General features: G+C 34.4%; 1 protein-coding gene across 2 annotated transcripts in view; it reads left to right on the forward strand.

The window, feature by feature from the left end:
- The window catches only part of LOC106717581 (transcriptional coactivator YAP1), a 41,022-nt gene that overhangs the window by 18,310 nt on the left and 6,360 nt on the right, over nucleotides 1–16,352 (forward strand). For both annotated transcript variants that reach the window (XM_045680660.1, XM_045680662.1), the window contains exon 2: nucleotides 13,412–13,530. In XM_045680660.1, the coding sequence (XP_045536616.1) occupies nucleotides 13,412–13,530 (119 nt within the window). The remainder of the gene's footprint in view (nucleotides 1–13,411; nucleotides 13,531–16,352) is intronic.

The raw sequence follows: 16,352 nt of genomic DNA on the forward strand, positions 1-16,352 counted from the left end.
TTGATAGTTAATATTATATGGATATTCCCTTTAATGGACATTTAAACTAACTATAATATCTCACGTAATCCACGCGCACATCCTTTTTAAAAGTTTAAAAGGCTTAAGTTTTTGTGAGTCAGTCAGGACTTTCCGAGAGGGATGTTAGCTGATTGCATATACACAGGTAACTCGATTTGAGTCAACGTCATTGAGTATCTAAACAAAATATTGAAAAAAAAATCAGTTGAGCGTAATGAAAATTAGAATATTTTGATTGATATAATAAGTTAGAAAGAGATAGTAATAATATAGCTTTCCTTTATAATTGATATTTTTTTACAATTCAAATATGACCTATTTTGCATCACCTAAGGAAATTACACGTTAGTTACCTCTACATAGTCATGTAGAGTCTACAATCGTAGAGGTAGTCCTCAGCGTTTGAATTGGCACGACGGACAGAGGTCTAAACTTGGTTTCCGAACTGCCAAGTCCATACAGTCCAATACAGGGTATTATAAGTATCTTTTGGGATTAAATTCTCAGATAGAGTAATAAAAATCATAAATATTCACGTTTCGGCCTTGCTGCAAACAATTGAGATCCCCAGTAAAGCTAATGTTACGAAAATCTGAGCTGACATTTTACTATCTTAGGGCGGAGTGCATACCTCCTCTCGCCTAGAGGTTTCACAATCTAAGCTTGTGCACTGTCTCTCATTTTAAATGTTAAATGATACATTAAAATTTTACTACGCCTTTATATACAAAACATATTACTAAGCTATAGTGCTCTTTTAATTTGTCAGAGTTTGATTTTTGTGTTTTTGATATGTATGACGACAAGAGAAAATATCTATCATAATCATTACTTTTCAGAATGTATTAAAAAACGAGAGAGCCAGCTGACATATTGGAACTTAATCTTTCGAACGTTGATCTCTGTCGAGCTCGCAGGATAAATCTTATAGGTTTCCAAGATCGCGTGCAGGAAACTTTTTTTCGCCACAGGCGTGTCGTGTCCGAGACAGGACATCTCTACTTATATTAAATTGCACTTAAGTCTATATATAATTTTCTTTGTTTTAAACTGAACTCATTTTATATCTGCGGAGGAAAGTTTAATGGTTAATAATGCCACCTTCCCAGTTCAGAGACAGAAAAAGGTTAACCGACACGAATCTAAGGTACGGAGCGACGGAGGCGCGGGGGGGGACTGGGTGTGAGCGAGACAAAACATACTGCCGTAGGAAGGAACGAGACGTGCATACAAACAGTTCGGTCCAAAGTCCACCGGCGCTGAGGACAGTAGCCTCGGTGCACGCTGCACTACAATACGCTCATAGTTCTACTATATAGTTCTCTTGACCTAAGTTCGCGGACTTTATACTACTTTTAAATTCAATTCTCCTTTATAGGTTTTATTGTATACTTCATTGAACTTTTTTTTTTACATCAATCGATACTGACGTATACCGCAAGATGAATAAGATCTATTTATTTATGTCCCAAAAATACGATGACCTAATTGACGTATGATGTCAAAAACACAATTAAATCCGTAGGCGTAGTACGAACGAATGACTGAACGTCGGATATATAAAGTTTCCGCTGGCGAGTCGCGAATCCGGTGCAGGAGCACCCGACAGCGACGGCCATTACAGCTTCCTGCGGCGCTCAATAGCCGCTCTGTAAGACCTGGCCACCTCGTACTGCGGCTACAGCGGCCACCGCAGCCATATGAATGAGTAGCACACTAGGCACGATATTATTCGTGCCAGAGTGATTTCCGTTGGCGCCGGCCACATGCATCGTGTCCAGCCTTTTTCTGATTAACGTCTAATTATAGGGCGCAGATCTCCACATGACCGCCGTGACTCAGTTCCGACTTAATAACTCTACAATGCCGTTCGCGACTTATTTGTAGCTGTGTATGGTTTAGAAACGCTGCAGATTTAGCGGTGGGAGGATGTTTATTACCATTTAATGGTTACGTGCATGGAGCATTGTTAGACACGGAACAAACGGCTCATATACACTCCTCTTTATTCCTGTACTGTTCGACATACAATAATACAACGTTAGAAAACTATTTACATACATCTTTGGATATTAAAGATTATCATAAATCGCAGATTTTAGTTTTCATTCATTATAATCTCTATTTCCATTACAAATTCTAAACTTGTGGCGTTTCCAAACAAATGTGTCTCTATACTTATTATGTACTTACCACTAGTTGTGATTGTAGGGAAGAACTAGTCCATTAGTAAATAAGTTTTTTTATATTTCATACATGTGTTGTTCGTTATATTTTAGTAATTCTATTTCTAGATATAATGTGACCGAAATATAGTCATTAAGTGATATCAGAGTTCTGGAGCGAGTTTCCGCTACGTCAGATGATTGACGTAGTTTGCCACTCACTGGCACCCTTTGCACGTTTCTAAAGTGACGTTTATTACCACTTTTACCAAAATATTTTACGAGCCTTTTACAAATAACTTCATTAACAGTTCTAAATATATTTTCATTACGTGCTACTTTGAGAACTATTTAAATACTAGTATTAAACAAAACCATAGACTAATGTCTATGAATAATCATGGACAAATGTCAACAAAGAAGGCGGTTACCAATAGTTTTTCCGATGTTTATTTTTGCTGTCGATGTTTAATTGTTTTTAATTAAAGTTTTTTCCGCTTGATATCTATGATAAGGTAATAGATCTCACTAATCAATCACTATACATCTACCTACAGCATAAATCTAGTAATCTCATAAAGCTGTTATGTATCTAAAAACGCAGATAATGTTGCAAAATACCATTAAATACTACTGTCGAATCTCTTGTAATAAAACATCAACATTTTATAAAATCCTATAATAATAGCAATCGATCGACCTTTGGTCTAAAAAGCTGTGGTCACAAATCGTTTTAGGAATAGCATTACAGTGCTAAGGACTCTCTCCAGTTTGACTCAGCGCAGCCGCGACAGGTCACGATGCGTCGACATCTTTGTCCCACAATACCGGTTTCGATTATTGCCACTTTGATATTACTCATATCGGTATTTTTTCCCTAGATATTGGCAGTTTAGGTTCAACCTATAATATCAACTCTTAGCTTTTTAGATCTCAGGTATAACCCCAGGTAAAACGGGTTGTTAGAATTTTCTTTGTTAATTTTCTTCGTGAATCGATTCTGGATATATCTAAAATTCAGTACCTACTAATAAATAAAAGAAAATTAACATAAATTAAATATTTCAATTAAAAAAAAAAAGTTCGTTTTATTTAATCTTCGTTTGTCTAGTCGGCACATAATTTCTTTGAGATAACGCGACTGGCTCATATCTTGGTACTTTCTAAAGTTAGATGAAAAAACATGTTGTTAACCTCTGCGAGCGAGAGGCGGACCACCTAGCCGCAAGGCCGACTGGTCTGCGCACGCCTCGCCACCTCCGTCCTACTACAAAGTACTCGTTCACATCGACTTTATTATATTTTTACATTCGCAACACGTAATATGTAAACGTTTACCATATATAAGTTATTTTTTTAATTAAAATGCAGTTTTGTGATGTCAAAATCTATAAATAAAGTAGGGAAACAGAATTTATGTCAATGAAATAAAATATTGTTAAATATTTTTCAAAAATGGTATTGGTGCAAAGTACGACTTTTGTGTGGCATGCAGTGTAACAACTCGTCGCATTATCCGGTTGTCAATATTTAAGATATACTGCAATAATAAAAAGAATTTAAAAAGTATTTCCTGTCCTGTCAGTCCTATCAGTCTTGAAATATCTGTTTCCTTATTGATGTTCAACATTTAGGAAAAAATGCAGAGAAAGCTTAATCACTAATAAACCTATGCAGATGACCTATGTTTTCTGAAATGAAAACTTTTCTTATTATTACTATTAATATTATATTTCGATCTTTGCCACTATTCCGTACACGTTGTAATAGTTTTTTTTATTATTTACTTTGGATTTTATCACATGAATTATCTATGTGATCATTATTATCAAATACGGCTTTTAATCGTTACTCTTTTTCTAATAAATGATAAGCCGAAGAAATAGTAATAGAGCCAATACAACGAAGAGGCGTTAGCTAAGCATGTCTGGACTGGCGCTGGCGCCACGATCCTTCAGCGAAACCACATAAACCTATTATGAAACGTATTCTAAAAATGATATTCTCAAGAGCACGAAATTGTGCTCATTTGAGTGTTAGATTTATTTTAATTAGATCATTACTTGTTAAAACATCTCGGTATCTCGAAACAAGTTGTAGAGGTAATTGCTTAGTATTAGTTATGGAAACATTTTGTCGTATAAATTATTGTAACTCTGCATGAAAAGAAAATTTTGTAACTATGTTTGTGCCACAGTTTGGCTGGAACAGTACAGTAGATCCCGTAATAAAATCATCGGCCGGAAGTCGATGCGTCACTGAGTCGTTTTCGTCCACTTTTGTTTGTGTGGGTATTGCGCGTTAGAATGTGTTAGTAGACAATAATATAGTCAGCTGCATTTTCGTTAACCAATTTCGACTATTCGCGTTGGTTAATATGTGCAACTATTCACCATAACCGACACTTTATGACACGTAAAAGTGTTACAGTAATGGAAATCATGTGACGTTTAGCCGGCGTTATAATATGGCGTTACACGTTGCTCCCGTTTGTATAGTGTTACTGATTTCTCGTGTGTGCGTTTATTTACGTACGCGAGCGCCGACTCGTCCGAGATTCAAATTTAGAACGCCGTCTCCGCCATGTTGTTTGTCGGTGAAAAACCTACGATCCATCGTGTGGAAGCCGTGAAAATGTCACAAAGATTGCCTCGCTGATACCTTTACGACATGCCCTATACTCAAAAACAAATGCGAAGAAATACCCTAGGCACACATTTAATAATATGTTAGACAAGTTTGTCGTAATCCAACATTAAATCCATATACATTTAATGTTTAAAAATACTGATGATAAATAAAGAGTTGTAGCTCCGAAACGTATGTTGTCATCTTTAGAATTCTGTGAGCGTAAATAAAATTTGCTTCTCAGTAAAGCGTATGCATGTGAATGAATGACTCACGGCCAGAATTGGTTCATTTATCCATCAGATTGTTACGGAGCACTATCATCGTTCATTTAAATCACTTTGAGATCTCTACGAACTACAATCGTTTCAATTAAATGATAGAAACTTCAATGGATATTAGTAAGGGGACTGCGCGGGCGGCGACCCTATTCGTACTATAATATTTACATGATTATTAAAAATGTATTCAAATACTAGCTGTCGCCAGTAACCCCGTCCGCGCTTAATTAATAAAAAAAAACTTAATTAGTAGCCTGTGTTCTACATCTATACCAAATTTCATCGAGATCCCTGCAGCCGTCCTGGAGATACCTTGTAACAAACATCCATCAATCTAAACATTCGCATTTATAATATTAGTAAGATTGACAAATTCTAAGAATAATTTTTTAATTGTTTGATACGTAATCTCAGAGTTTCATAATAGTTAAGTAATGCGAATAGACGAGAGTGCACCGGATAAGAAATTAATGGTAATTTTTTTAAATATTATGTTAATAAAATGTGAATGTAATGTGCTAGAAAAGAAATTCTCATTTTTTCTTGCACAAATTTTAAATACGGTACTTTTCTTTTTGTTTTCAAACAATACTTTTTAATTCTATTGCGGCTTTTTGTATTTTTAATTTACATCATACAGTTATTTCATTTGAAAGTATTTTCTTTAAAGATGCTTTCTCAGAACTTACGAACTGATTCAATAATAATATTGTTACGATGACTAATAATTTAATAAGTTGATTATATTATTTAATGGTTTATGATTCATCTTCTTTTGAAAGCACAATGTACACAACTTTTTGTAATACAAAACTTTAGCACCTTGAATATCACAATTACCTGTAACCGTGAATTTCAAATGTCGATGAAACTGAAACTCTCAGAAAGTCCGTTCAATTATGTCCCGTGATTGCGTTTCGTATTATTCTCCGGTAGTAGGGGTATAGTCAGTTGGGAATTTTTGATTTAATTAAATAAGGCATTATTTATTTTTCAATGACGTCATGAGTATCATTTAAATGTTATTTACTTAAAAAGGTACTACACAATGTAATTAGAGAAATATTCATGTAGCAATATTGGGCGCTACCCTGTTCTAGGTTATGCCGCATTTTTGACGCCCCATACGGTAAGAACAAGTTTACAAGAAAGGAGTTCAGTTTTAGGAACATGTGCCACTTTTTCTGACTGCATTGTTAAAAATTTGGAATTGTAGCATTTTTCGGTGAGCTCTGATTGCATAAACGAGTTCTTGTGATTTATGTATGGCATGTATGTGTCGCGACACGCATCGTTCGCGGTACAAAACTTACAAGTTGATCGGGCACGGACAGTGGCCATTGGCCTCGTCCTTATTTTATTATTTATTCGTACTCTTAATTGTTTTTTGAAATGGTCTCAGGCAAATACATATTGTTATTGATTTTATGTAATTTATAATTAACACATATACAAGAGAAACCTTTTAAAACAGATCTTAATACTGTTAGAAAGAAAAAAATGTCAAAAAAAACTTACTTTAAAATATTTTTCTCATTTTAATTACTCTGGCGAATGTCAGAATTGTTATTGCAAATTAATGTGTTTGTAAAAATATTTAATTGCCAAAAAAAAAGGTCCACCATAAAACTACCCGTTATCCGTATCCAGGAAAATCAATTATTGGTTATTTGATATTTTGGTCAAATATTAAGTTCCATTATTGAATATTATATGTATTGGGTATAAATTGAAATAGCAAAAAAATCAGATGTGAACAAATAAAACGATTTCCCTACTGAATATGTGAAACACAGGGCTCGGCTCTAGTTCAAGAGCCAAGCTTCCCACATAATTGTGTAAATGAATCTACAATCACAATAAAGCATTTATTTATGTAAAAACATTTTCTGTGTATTATATTTACGCGTTTGTTTATTGTAAACATTGTTAGTTTACATTTAGTTTTACTATCAACTACAACGAATCCTTTCAGTATAACTTCTCGTAATTAGATTATGTCTATTCTTAGGGTTAAAAGTATCTACTTACTATGTTTGTTTAAGTGTGATACAAATATATTATGTTCATGAGTTCATATTCTGGTGATACGGGAGCCATGTTATCAAATGATGGCGGTCGATTACTAAGATTGCGTAATCGATTACGTAGAGTAAATAAGCTTCTTTGTTTCGAGGTTACTCGCTGATCGGTGTTCTATATGTTGTTTAACACTTTTACATTTTTGTTTATTTAATGTATTGGAATTATATTTTGTGATATTAAGCAGGAAGTAATCGATTCTGTTATTTATCGAATTTATTCTCGATGTCGAAAAGTAAATACATCTCGATGTAAAAATCATAATATGATAAAGTAGTGATGTATTCTGATTTTCTTTTCAATCAAAATGACGTATTGAAGATAGAATTTCACCTGAAAATGCTTTGAAAAACTTACACTTAGATACTGCTAAGGTAAGTATCGATTAAATGACTGACCGTGGGTTTCTGAGACCAAAATCTCTGTATAAATAAACATAGTGTTTGTTATCTCTGTTTTGTCAAAGATAATTGACAGGATGACGATATTTTTCTATACAGAGATTTTGTTGAGTGTTGACTGTTGCACTAAATCCGGGAAGTGTAAGAGACACCTTAAAATTGATATAATTACGCAGCAGTGGCCAGTGAGTGGCGGATGCGAGTGCGACATGTGACTCTCATCCGGTGTCCGCAGCACCATTTTAGCGCTTCTCGCTCCCAGTGTATGACTACAGCGCCATTTTTGCGCTCCTCACACGCGTTGTATGACTACTACTGTTTATGTAGAAAATAAATTATATTTTGAAAACTTCATTACGAACAATAGTACGGCATGTAGGAAATAAACCATTTGTTGATCGACGACCTTAAGTATTATGACGGTAATATTCTTCCTTCGTATTCATATTATTTATTATATTGAAACTATTTATTAAACGTTATGATGAAGGTAAACTTCTTTCTGTTTTGATTAAAAAATTGTTGTTACTCTTACATGGTATTCATAATAAAACTAGAAGGTGTAAATCGAAATGGAATCATACCTATAAACTTTTAAAATAATATATTTTTCCTAATACTTATCTATAACATAAGTTCTATCTGCAAAGAGGAACCAAATTTCTTGACAATTTTGGTGTATGGCAGCACATACTCGCAATTGATTTTACTTAAAAAATTGTGTGTAAAAAAATCTAAATAAACAAATTTGCTACTGAGTAGAAAACGATTACCTACCTCGCAACTTTTATGAAGGGAAACTATTTAGTTCACTTTAAATTTGATAAAATTGAAAACAATTTGTTGCAGAAGATGTTAGACCAATTATAACAGTTGCAATATATCCGTGCAAAGCCAGACAAATTTAATTATTATTTGATTGTTTGTTTGTTTCCTTGCATTGAATAGGCTCCGAAACTATCAGTAGTACAGATTTGGAAAATGCTTTAACTATTAGAAACCTAAAATATCCTGGGTGCCTGGGTTTTTAATTCCGCGCGGACGAAGTCGCAGGCAACTGCTAATCCTTTCTAATTAATAACAACCATATACAAGAGTCGTTAGTTATAATTGTGTTCAGTGTTGTACAGGCGCAGCGGTTGACATCTGTGGTATCGAGAAACTGCAGCCGCTATTGTGAAAGAGTGGAAGGCCTTGCCGCAAGAGAAAGACATGGTTCTTACACAACGCAGCTTGTCATCTAGCGATTGTTCATATTATAATATCTTATGCGTATCCATCCTGTAATTTGTTGCGTACCGCCTTTGTACACCGTCACTTTGTGTTTCATATAGCAACCAAAGCGGTCGACCTTGCTGCAAGCTCTAAACACGTCCTTTGAAAGCTGTTTGAGATTATTCAATGCATTCATTTCTAATTATATTACTCAATAAAAGTTGACTCATTTTTTTAAGACAAATAGGTTTATAATGTCGATAAACTCTTAATTAAATATGTAATTAAAGTAACATTAATTTTTTCCGGATATAAATTAGTGTGGGTTTTATAAGAGCTGCTTACAATCGAGTACGTCGGGTGACTTGTGCGTCGCAGTTTACATGTTGTTTTCCTCGAAGAGTGCGGGGTGTGTGTAAATAACATGATTGTGTACAAACATGATAGGTGCGATTCTCCTTGTATAACAGTTCGGTCGGTGTTATGCAATGTGAGCCGGCAGCGGCACTCGCCAGGCTGCGCTGTAATTACACACGCGACCGCATCACCTCCACCTCCCGCCGCACCTGCCCCGCGGCCCCACATCCCGCGCTGACCTGCCCGCAACTCTGCAATGCTGTCACGTGGCATCGTGTACTACTATGTAGATACGCTTTCAAAAACAGCCACTCGATTTGAATACTGCATTTTAATATGTACGGGATGAACTTTACTTAGGTGCTTCAACTTCTAATGACGCCAGCGACTGCTTTTCGTGGGACAGTTATGCGCCTGGCGCCTCGTTGACTTTCATACAAATTCCTTAGCGCCATTGGGTTTTGTGATTTAAAATAAATGATTTTGGAATTTCTTAATTTTTTTATAAACGTTGCAAACATTTGCCAAATTGCTACTATACTTCTCTATCTTTCGAAGACATTGCTTTCAAATTCCATGATTAAAAACTGTTTATTCAGTCTTTCATGGTATCTATGTGTTTTGTCTAAACATCTATATAACATACTATATATAACTTATACATATATAACTGTGTACCGTTTATTAAAACGAAGACAAAGAAATCCACAGGATAACTAAAATCTTACGTAAGTGTAGCAATAGACACTGGTACATTTCTAGGTTTGTGCAAATAACCGGTTATGCTTAGATACTGTTGCTAAGTAACATTGCTTAAAATGTTAACAAGTACAGCAAAGAAATGTTACAAGGACTCGACTAGGCAACTAATAGTTGAAAGACACAGTTACATTGATTGTACGAGTATTCATATAAACAGTGGGCCTAGCACGATTATTTGTGACAATCTCCATCGTATCGTAATCGACAAAATTTGTACTAAAATTTGTGCAGCGCGGTATCGGGCGGTAAATACACCAAAATTCTTATACTAATTTTGACATAGTTGACTATGACGATACGTAAGCTCTTGTCGCAATATTCGTGCTAGGACCACATTATTAGATCTTTGTACAGTAAAGTATTATTATATTTTCATTGTGTGTATTCATTAGTTCATTCAATAAAATTTATGAATAAGGTAATTCTCTGATAGTGAGTTTCACATTAACTCAGTTACCACATAATATCCGGTGTGATTGAAGCCAAGGAATAGTTTGTATTTAATAAAATTAATATTATATCAATATGGAGAGGATGTTGTGATTTCTTATCGAGTTAATCTTGAAAACATCATATTACGAGTAAAGAAGTAAAGAGACTTACGTACAATTTCCACTGATTGGTTATCCGCGCGACTTTGTTCGTTTTGTATGGTGAGACAATCGTGTGTAACAATCGCGTGAGATCGTAGTCGCTCGTCAGGTCGTCTAGTGGAAATAGGCGCTTAGTTCTTTGTGATAGCTTTATTGCTCATTAGTATGTGTTTTATTAAATGTCACATCGGCCATATATGGGTTAGAGTTATGACTCGATTAAATAGACATTATCATTCTTTAACATCAACTTACGTTCAGTTTCATTCATAAAAAAATAACTTGAAATGAAGAATGATGTTTGGTTGTAATTTTCTAAGTCTTACTGCAAAAACTAGATATTCACACAATCGCATAAATATGTCAAAAAGTTGTTATCGTATAAAATTACTTATTACATGTTTTTTTTTAATATTGTATATTTTTTTATTAGTTATATAAAAATAAAATTGCAGTTTACGTATTTCTACATAGAGGAATGAATGATAATGCCGTTTTTAAATGTAATGTTATTTTATATATAATAAGATTTAATTTAAATATGTTGATTCGTATTTTACTTGTTTTAAATATATTTACATTTGTCCGACTTGTTTGCAGTTGGGTAACGCTCAAGGCGAGATTGTAAGCCGATATTATTTACTTCGTATGCATATCAGCGTTCTTCAAGAACATGTTGTGATTTTCGACCGATAATATTTAGCGTTGTTTTGTTCCTGCGCTCAGATGCCCTTATTGTTGCGTTCTGGCGAAACATTTGTATCTTTAGATTGTGAAATAAGTTAATGGAATTACCATATAAATACTTATTGCGATTTGTTTTAAGGGTTTTATGTTACTACTAACATTCAGGTCAGCTTAGGTTTGTGAAAAATCTCTTACGGATATTTGTAAAATTTCGAAAGCGATGATTATCATATCAATTAAGACTTAATCAGTTGGATTAGGTTGTTATTTCTTATATACAAGCTGTAGCCCGCGACTCTGTCCGCGCGGTATTAAAAAAAACTTACTAAGTAGCCTATGTGTTCTTCCAGACTAAGTTCTACATTTGTGCCTAATTTCTGCAAGATCTATTGAGCGGATCTGGAGATACCTTTTGACAAAAATACATTCATACATCCAAACTTTTGCATTTATAATATTAAAAAGTGGTAATAACTTAGAGTAAGTCATTGTTCCACATAACTGCAAATAGTTTGACTGTGCAATCACGGAATTTAATTTAATCTCATTAGTAGTAGTAAATTAGACATTTTTTCCCTCTCAATAGTTTGTGGATCGATTGTAATCGCAGCTATAAAAAGGTTAGAAAAGGTATGGCAGGTGTAGTTATGCTCCACCGTGACATCGGGCGCGGCTGATAGTGCGGCCAAGTTCATTACCGCGCCGTGCAAATCGATTCATCTCGGTGACGCCCTCTCGCGCTTTCCAATACCAAACATTTTCCTTATCTTTTACATTAGAGGCACACTAATGTAACATTATAAAACCACTTTATGGTCAATTTTTATTTTTTTCGTACGTGTAAATTTTTTATTTCGATTTTTTTTTCCGACACGTCTTATTCGAGTTTTTTTTAACCAAACTATATAAGTGTAGGTATTTTTTGTTATCTCTATAAGTTAGGATTTAACTTATTGTATTAAGTATTTTGATTGGTAATAATAAGCACAAGGAGTTTCTTTAAGTCTGAATGAAATACTATTAAATTAAGTGAAAGATAAAAATGTTACGGTAAATAACAAATACATTCCAAATGTTTTACTTTAATTTGATATTGGAATGTTCTTTTATAAAAGTTAAAATTACGTATAGCTATGATGGCGATAGATTTAATAAAAGTTTTGGGCGAGTACTGACGTCAGTAGCGCCTACTTTCGGCGTGAGGAAAGTAAAAGAGGCGGTAATGACGGCGGCAGTGGCTGTTTGCTCAGTGGGTCGCGCACGTTGTACACCGCGTCCGCTGCGTCCGGCTCTACGAATCGGTCACCTCGACCGCTAAGCAGGAAGATTTAACTCTCAATAGAAATACAATCGAATACGTTTATTTCCTACCCCTTTTGGTTAAATGTCCTTTGACTAACACAATACAATTAGGTAGAAAACTTGTCGAAGAAATATAGATATGTGCTACATTAGCAAGCTGCATTAAAAGATTCACACTTTATATCGGCTCGTGGTTAGTGAGCGTATGTGTTCACAGGTGTGCCCACAGTGTTTAAATAAAAAGAATAGACAAAAGTATGGAGTAGAAAGAAGAAGAGTAGGTAAATAATACGAGTATCACATAGGAAGTAATGTACATTCTTTTGTTTATTTACGTGCCATTTACTTGAATATTAAGTATACTCTAATACTCTAATAACTATATAATCTATAACTATTCCTACTTCAATCAGCAGTGTAATTTTCCACATTAAAATAATTATAACCATTACTTTATTAAGTAAATCGATGCGTTTAGAGAAACAAGTGCACGTTTTGCAACAATACTGAAATTGCATTGCGTCTAATTAGTTATTAGTAACGAATTCTAAGAAACGATAATAACTTACATTTGTTTGCTTATTATGCCAAAAAAAATTGTTCAATGAATTGGTAGTATTTTTAATATTTTTGTGTATACATATACATGTGTCTGTTGTGTTTTGAAGAGATTATAAAGATCAGATATAAGAGAAAGATGTTTTTTTTTAATGCACAAGGTGGTAAACGAGCAAAGCCACCTGGATTTTTTTTGTTTTGTTCCTATATTCATCCATTTCGTTCATCGTTCCATTTTTCTCTACGTACTTTGTAAAGCCAATCATCATCAGTTCACCTTCTAATTGTGACATGAAACAACTTGTTGAATTATGTTGTTATAAAACCATGTTGTTAATGAACATTTGTTTGTATTTCAGTCACATAACAAAGACGACGACATGGGAGGACCCACGCAAGACGCTTGCAGCGCAGAGCGCGGAAGCCATGCTAGCACAAGCCACCGCGCCGCAGACCATTGCACCCGCCACACCAACAGGTAAAAATATATTTTTTTTAATTTTATAAGACCCCTTTTCCACTAAGCGACTACTTTTTATGGCTATTTCTATGATCAATAATGTACAAGATCCAGTGTTTCATAGAAATAGTCGCGAACGAAATCGTTAGTGGAAAAAGAGGTTTTAAACAAAAATGTGTGTTAAAAATCTAATCTGACTAACTTTTTTCTCTATTCTCCACGTATTGTTAGTAAGAAGTAACACGGAAATTAGTAAAGCTTTTTTTTTACTTTCATGAAGAATTATCTATTATTATGTATGACACTGGTCGGGACTAATTATGTATACTGCATAATTATTTTTAAAGGTTATCAATTAAATGTACCTACCTACCGATAAAGGTTAAAAACAATGTATTGTTCTAACCTTGTTTATTTCCAATGCGTTTTTCAATTACATAATTATTCATGTCGCATAATTTTTATTACATTCATTACTTAAAACGAGGATAATTATATCAGTTTATGTAATTTCTATGCGACTATAATTAATTACTATGAAAAACAATCGTTAAGTTAAAATTTTATTGTCTATAAGACTGAAAACCACCGCGACCTACAGTGGAAAGCTGAGCGCTGCATCAGCCGAGTCACTCCTATTAGCCAAAAACTGTGTAATTTTGGTTAAGAAACTGTATTTTTTTTAAAGAATATATAGCATCTTTTTGTAAAGTTTCACAGTACGCGTAAAAATATAAATGAAGTTAGTTAATTGATTATTTTTTCATCAGATTTTATGAATGCTTGATATTTCGAACCTTAACAATAACATACATTTGAAAATCTTAATAGGACCATATAGTTGAATCGATTTCATAAAAAATTGTATTCAAACAAAAAAATTACATTAACTCGTATCAAAATACGAATAAAACATAAAAAGTCGTAATACATCAGAGCTATCGTTAAACCGTCCGAGCCTTTTTTTTCGTTTTCACGTGATCTAATTGGCTTCGGAGCGGCGTTTAAAATTATCATGGAACTAAAATAAAGAAAAAAACAAGTAAATAAGCTGAATTCTAAAAGTGATTTTATGACGGGAATTAACGCGTTGTTTCCGTCGGTCGATGCGAGAGAAGCGATGAAAGCAGGCTCGGAATACATTGGGCCGCGACGCCGCGCTGCAGGTTTGCGACACAGGGCTACACTGCAATCCAAACTTTAGCATGGCTCGGAATATCTCACGAAGGACTGCAAATAAAACACAATGTATCGTCCTGGATTGTTACGAGATTCAAGGCACGGCCCGGTTGTATGCACTTTACCCCGCTCGCAGTGACAGTAAACAGTGGTAGACGCCAGCAACAATAACACCATGACCACACAGAATACAGGTGAAGTGGAAGTTATTTCGCGTTTCGTCTGACGGGTGTGAGTTCCTATTTCCCTTCTCTCCCTTTTCTTTTAAGGAAAGGATGGGAAGGGGGAATGGATTTGACGGAGAAGGGGGCGGACTGGAAGAGGAAATATTCTTTTTCTGTGCGCCCCCTTCTCCATCGATTATAGGTAAGCAACACATCTGCAATTGCGGATGTCTCTGAGCAGCGGTCGCTTCGCCATTGCGGCGTATTCAAGAGGCCGCATGCTCGTTGCCACCTCATAATATATAAAAAGTGAACCCCGAGAGTTGGTATTACCATTGGTATTCGTTAAGAAACTTGTTTATAGGGTATGGCTCATGTTAGGATATGAAACCATCAAAGTACTCTGGATTTATAGCTTCTATGCCCCAAGACATTTTTCTCCTCATAAAAATAAAATCATAATGAGCCCGACTCCTACCCAACTACGCAAATCAGGCGCCCGCAGCTAATCACGAACCACGATAAAGTTTGAATCTTATAATACGTTGCTGGCTTCCACTGGCGCCTTCATCTTAAACTGGCACATTTACATTGGCTTATTTAGGTCACTTTTTAACATCTAAGTAATTAATAAACGATCATTTGATATTAATTCAATGAAATAATTTAAAAAAGTATGTTTTAGAATAGCGTTTTAGTTACCACAAGCACATGCATATTAATTAAAAAACAATATCGAATTAAGGACGGACAAGTATAACAATAATAATCTTAAAACCTAATAATATCCTTTTATTATTTTTCATGTTATTTATATTCGATTGTAGTCGAGTTCCGTCTGTTAGTGTACGTTAATTAATCATTTCTTTATTTATTAATAAACTCTTAGACTAAATAAATAATTACCTTGTAAATAAAACGTTTTATTTCAATTTACCAGAACATTGGTTATGTTTGTGCTGTGTGTTGTAAAGTAAGGTTATTTATAAGAACTCTGCCAGTTCTACAGCTGAATGAAGTGTTTTCGTCTTTAGAACTATGAACGAATTTTGTTTATAAGTTTCGCTGACGTTGCAAACTCCATTATAACTGGTGGGAGCGAGCAGTGTTCACATTTTCATATATTTCTTTTGATCGGGATGTGCGTCTGCTTTTCGCTTTCGTTGTTAAACTAGGCCACGAATGAGTTTTATATTTTACGCGATGTATTTACAGATGAATGAATCGAAGTCCGCGCCGATCAAGGTTTCAGTTGGAGTTCGTGTTTTATATATTTATTTATTATTATCAATTCTATTTCTATATTGATAATTATTATTATGCCTTTATACTTAAATCGAACGGACGGGATAGTGGATAATTTAAATTGTTATATCAGGATAGAATAACCTTACAAAATCTGCGTTCAAGTTTTTGCTTTTCTCCTTTTTTTTACTTTTTTTATAGCTACTGAAGCGAACTGTTAAGTAAATAATTGTTACTAAGGAAATAAATTCT

The sequence above is a fragment of the Papilio machaon genome, chromosome 2 (genome assembly GCF_912999745.1).
Source record: "Papilio machaon chromosome 2, ilPapMach1.1, whole genome shotgun sequence".
NCBI lineage: Eukaryota > Metazoa > Arthropoda > Insecta > Lepidoptera > Papilionidae > Papilio > Papilio machaon.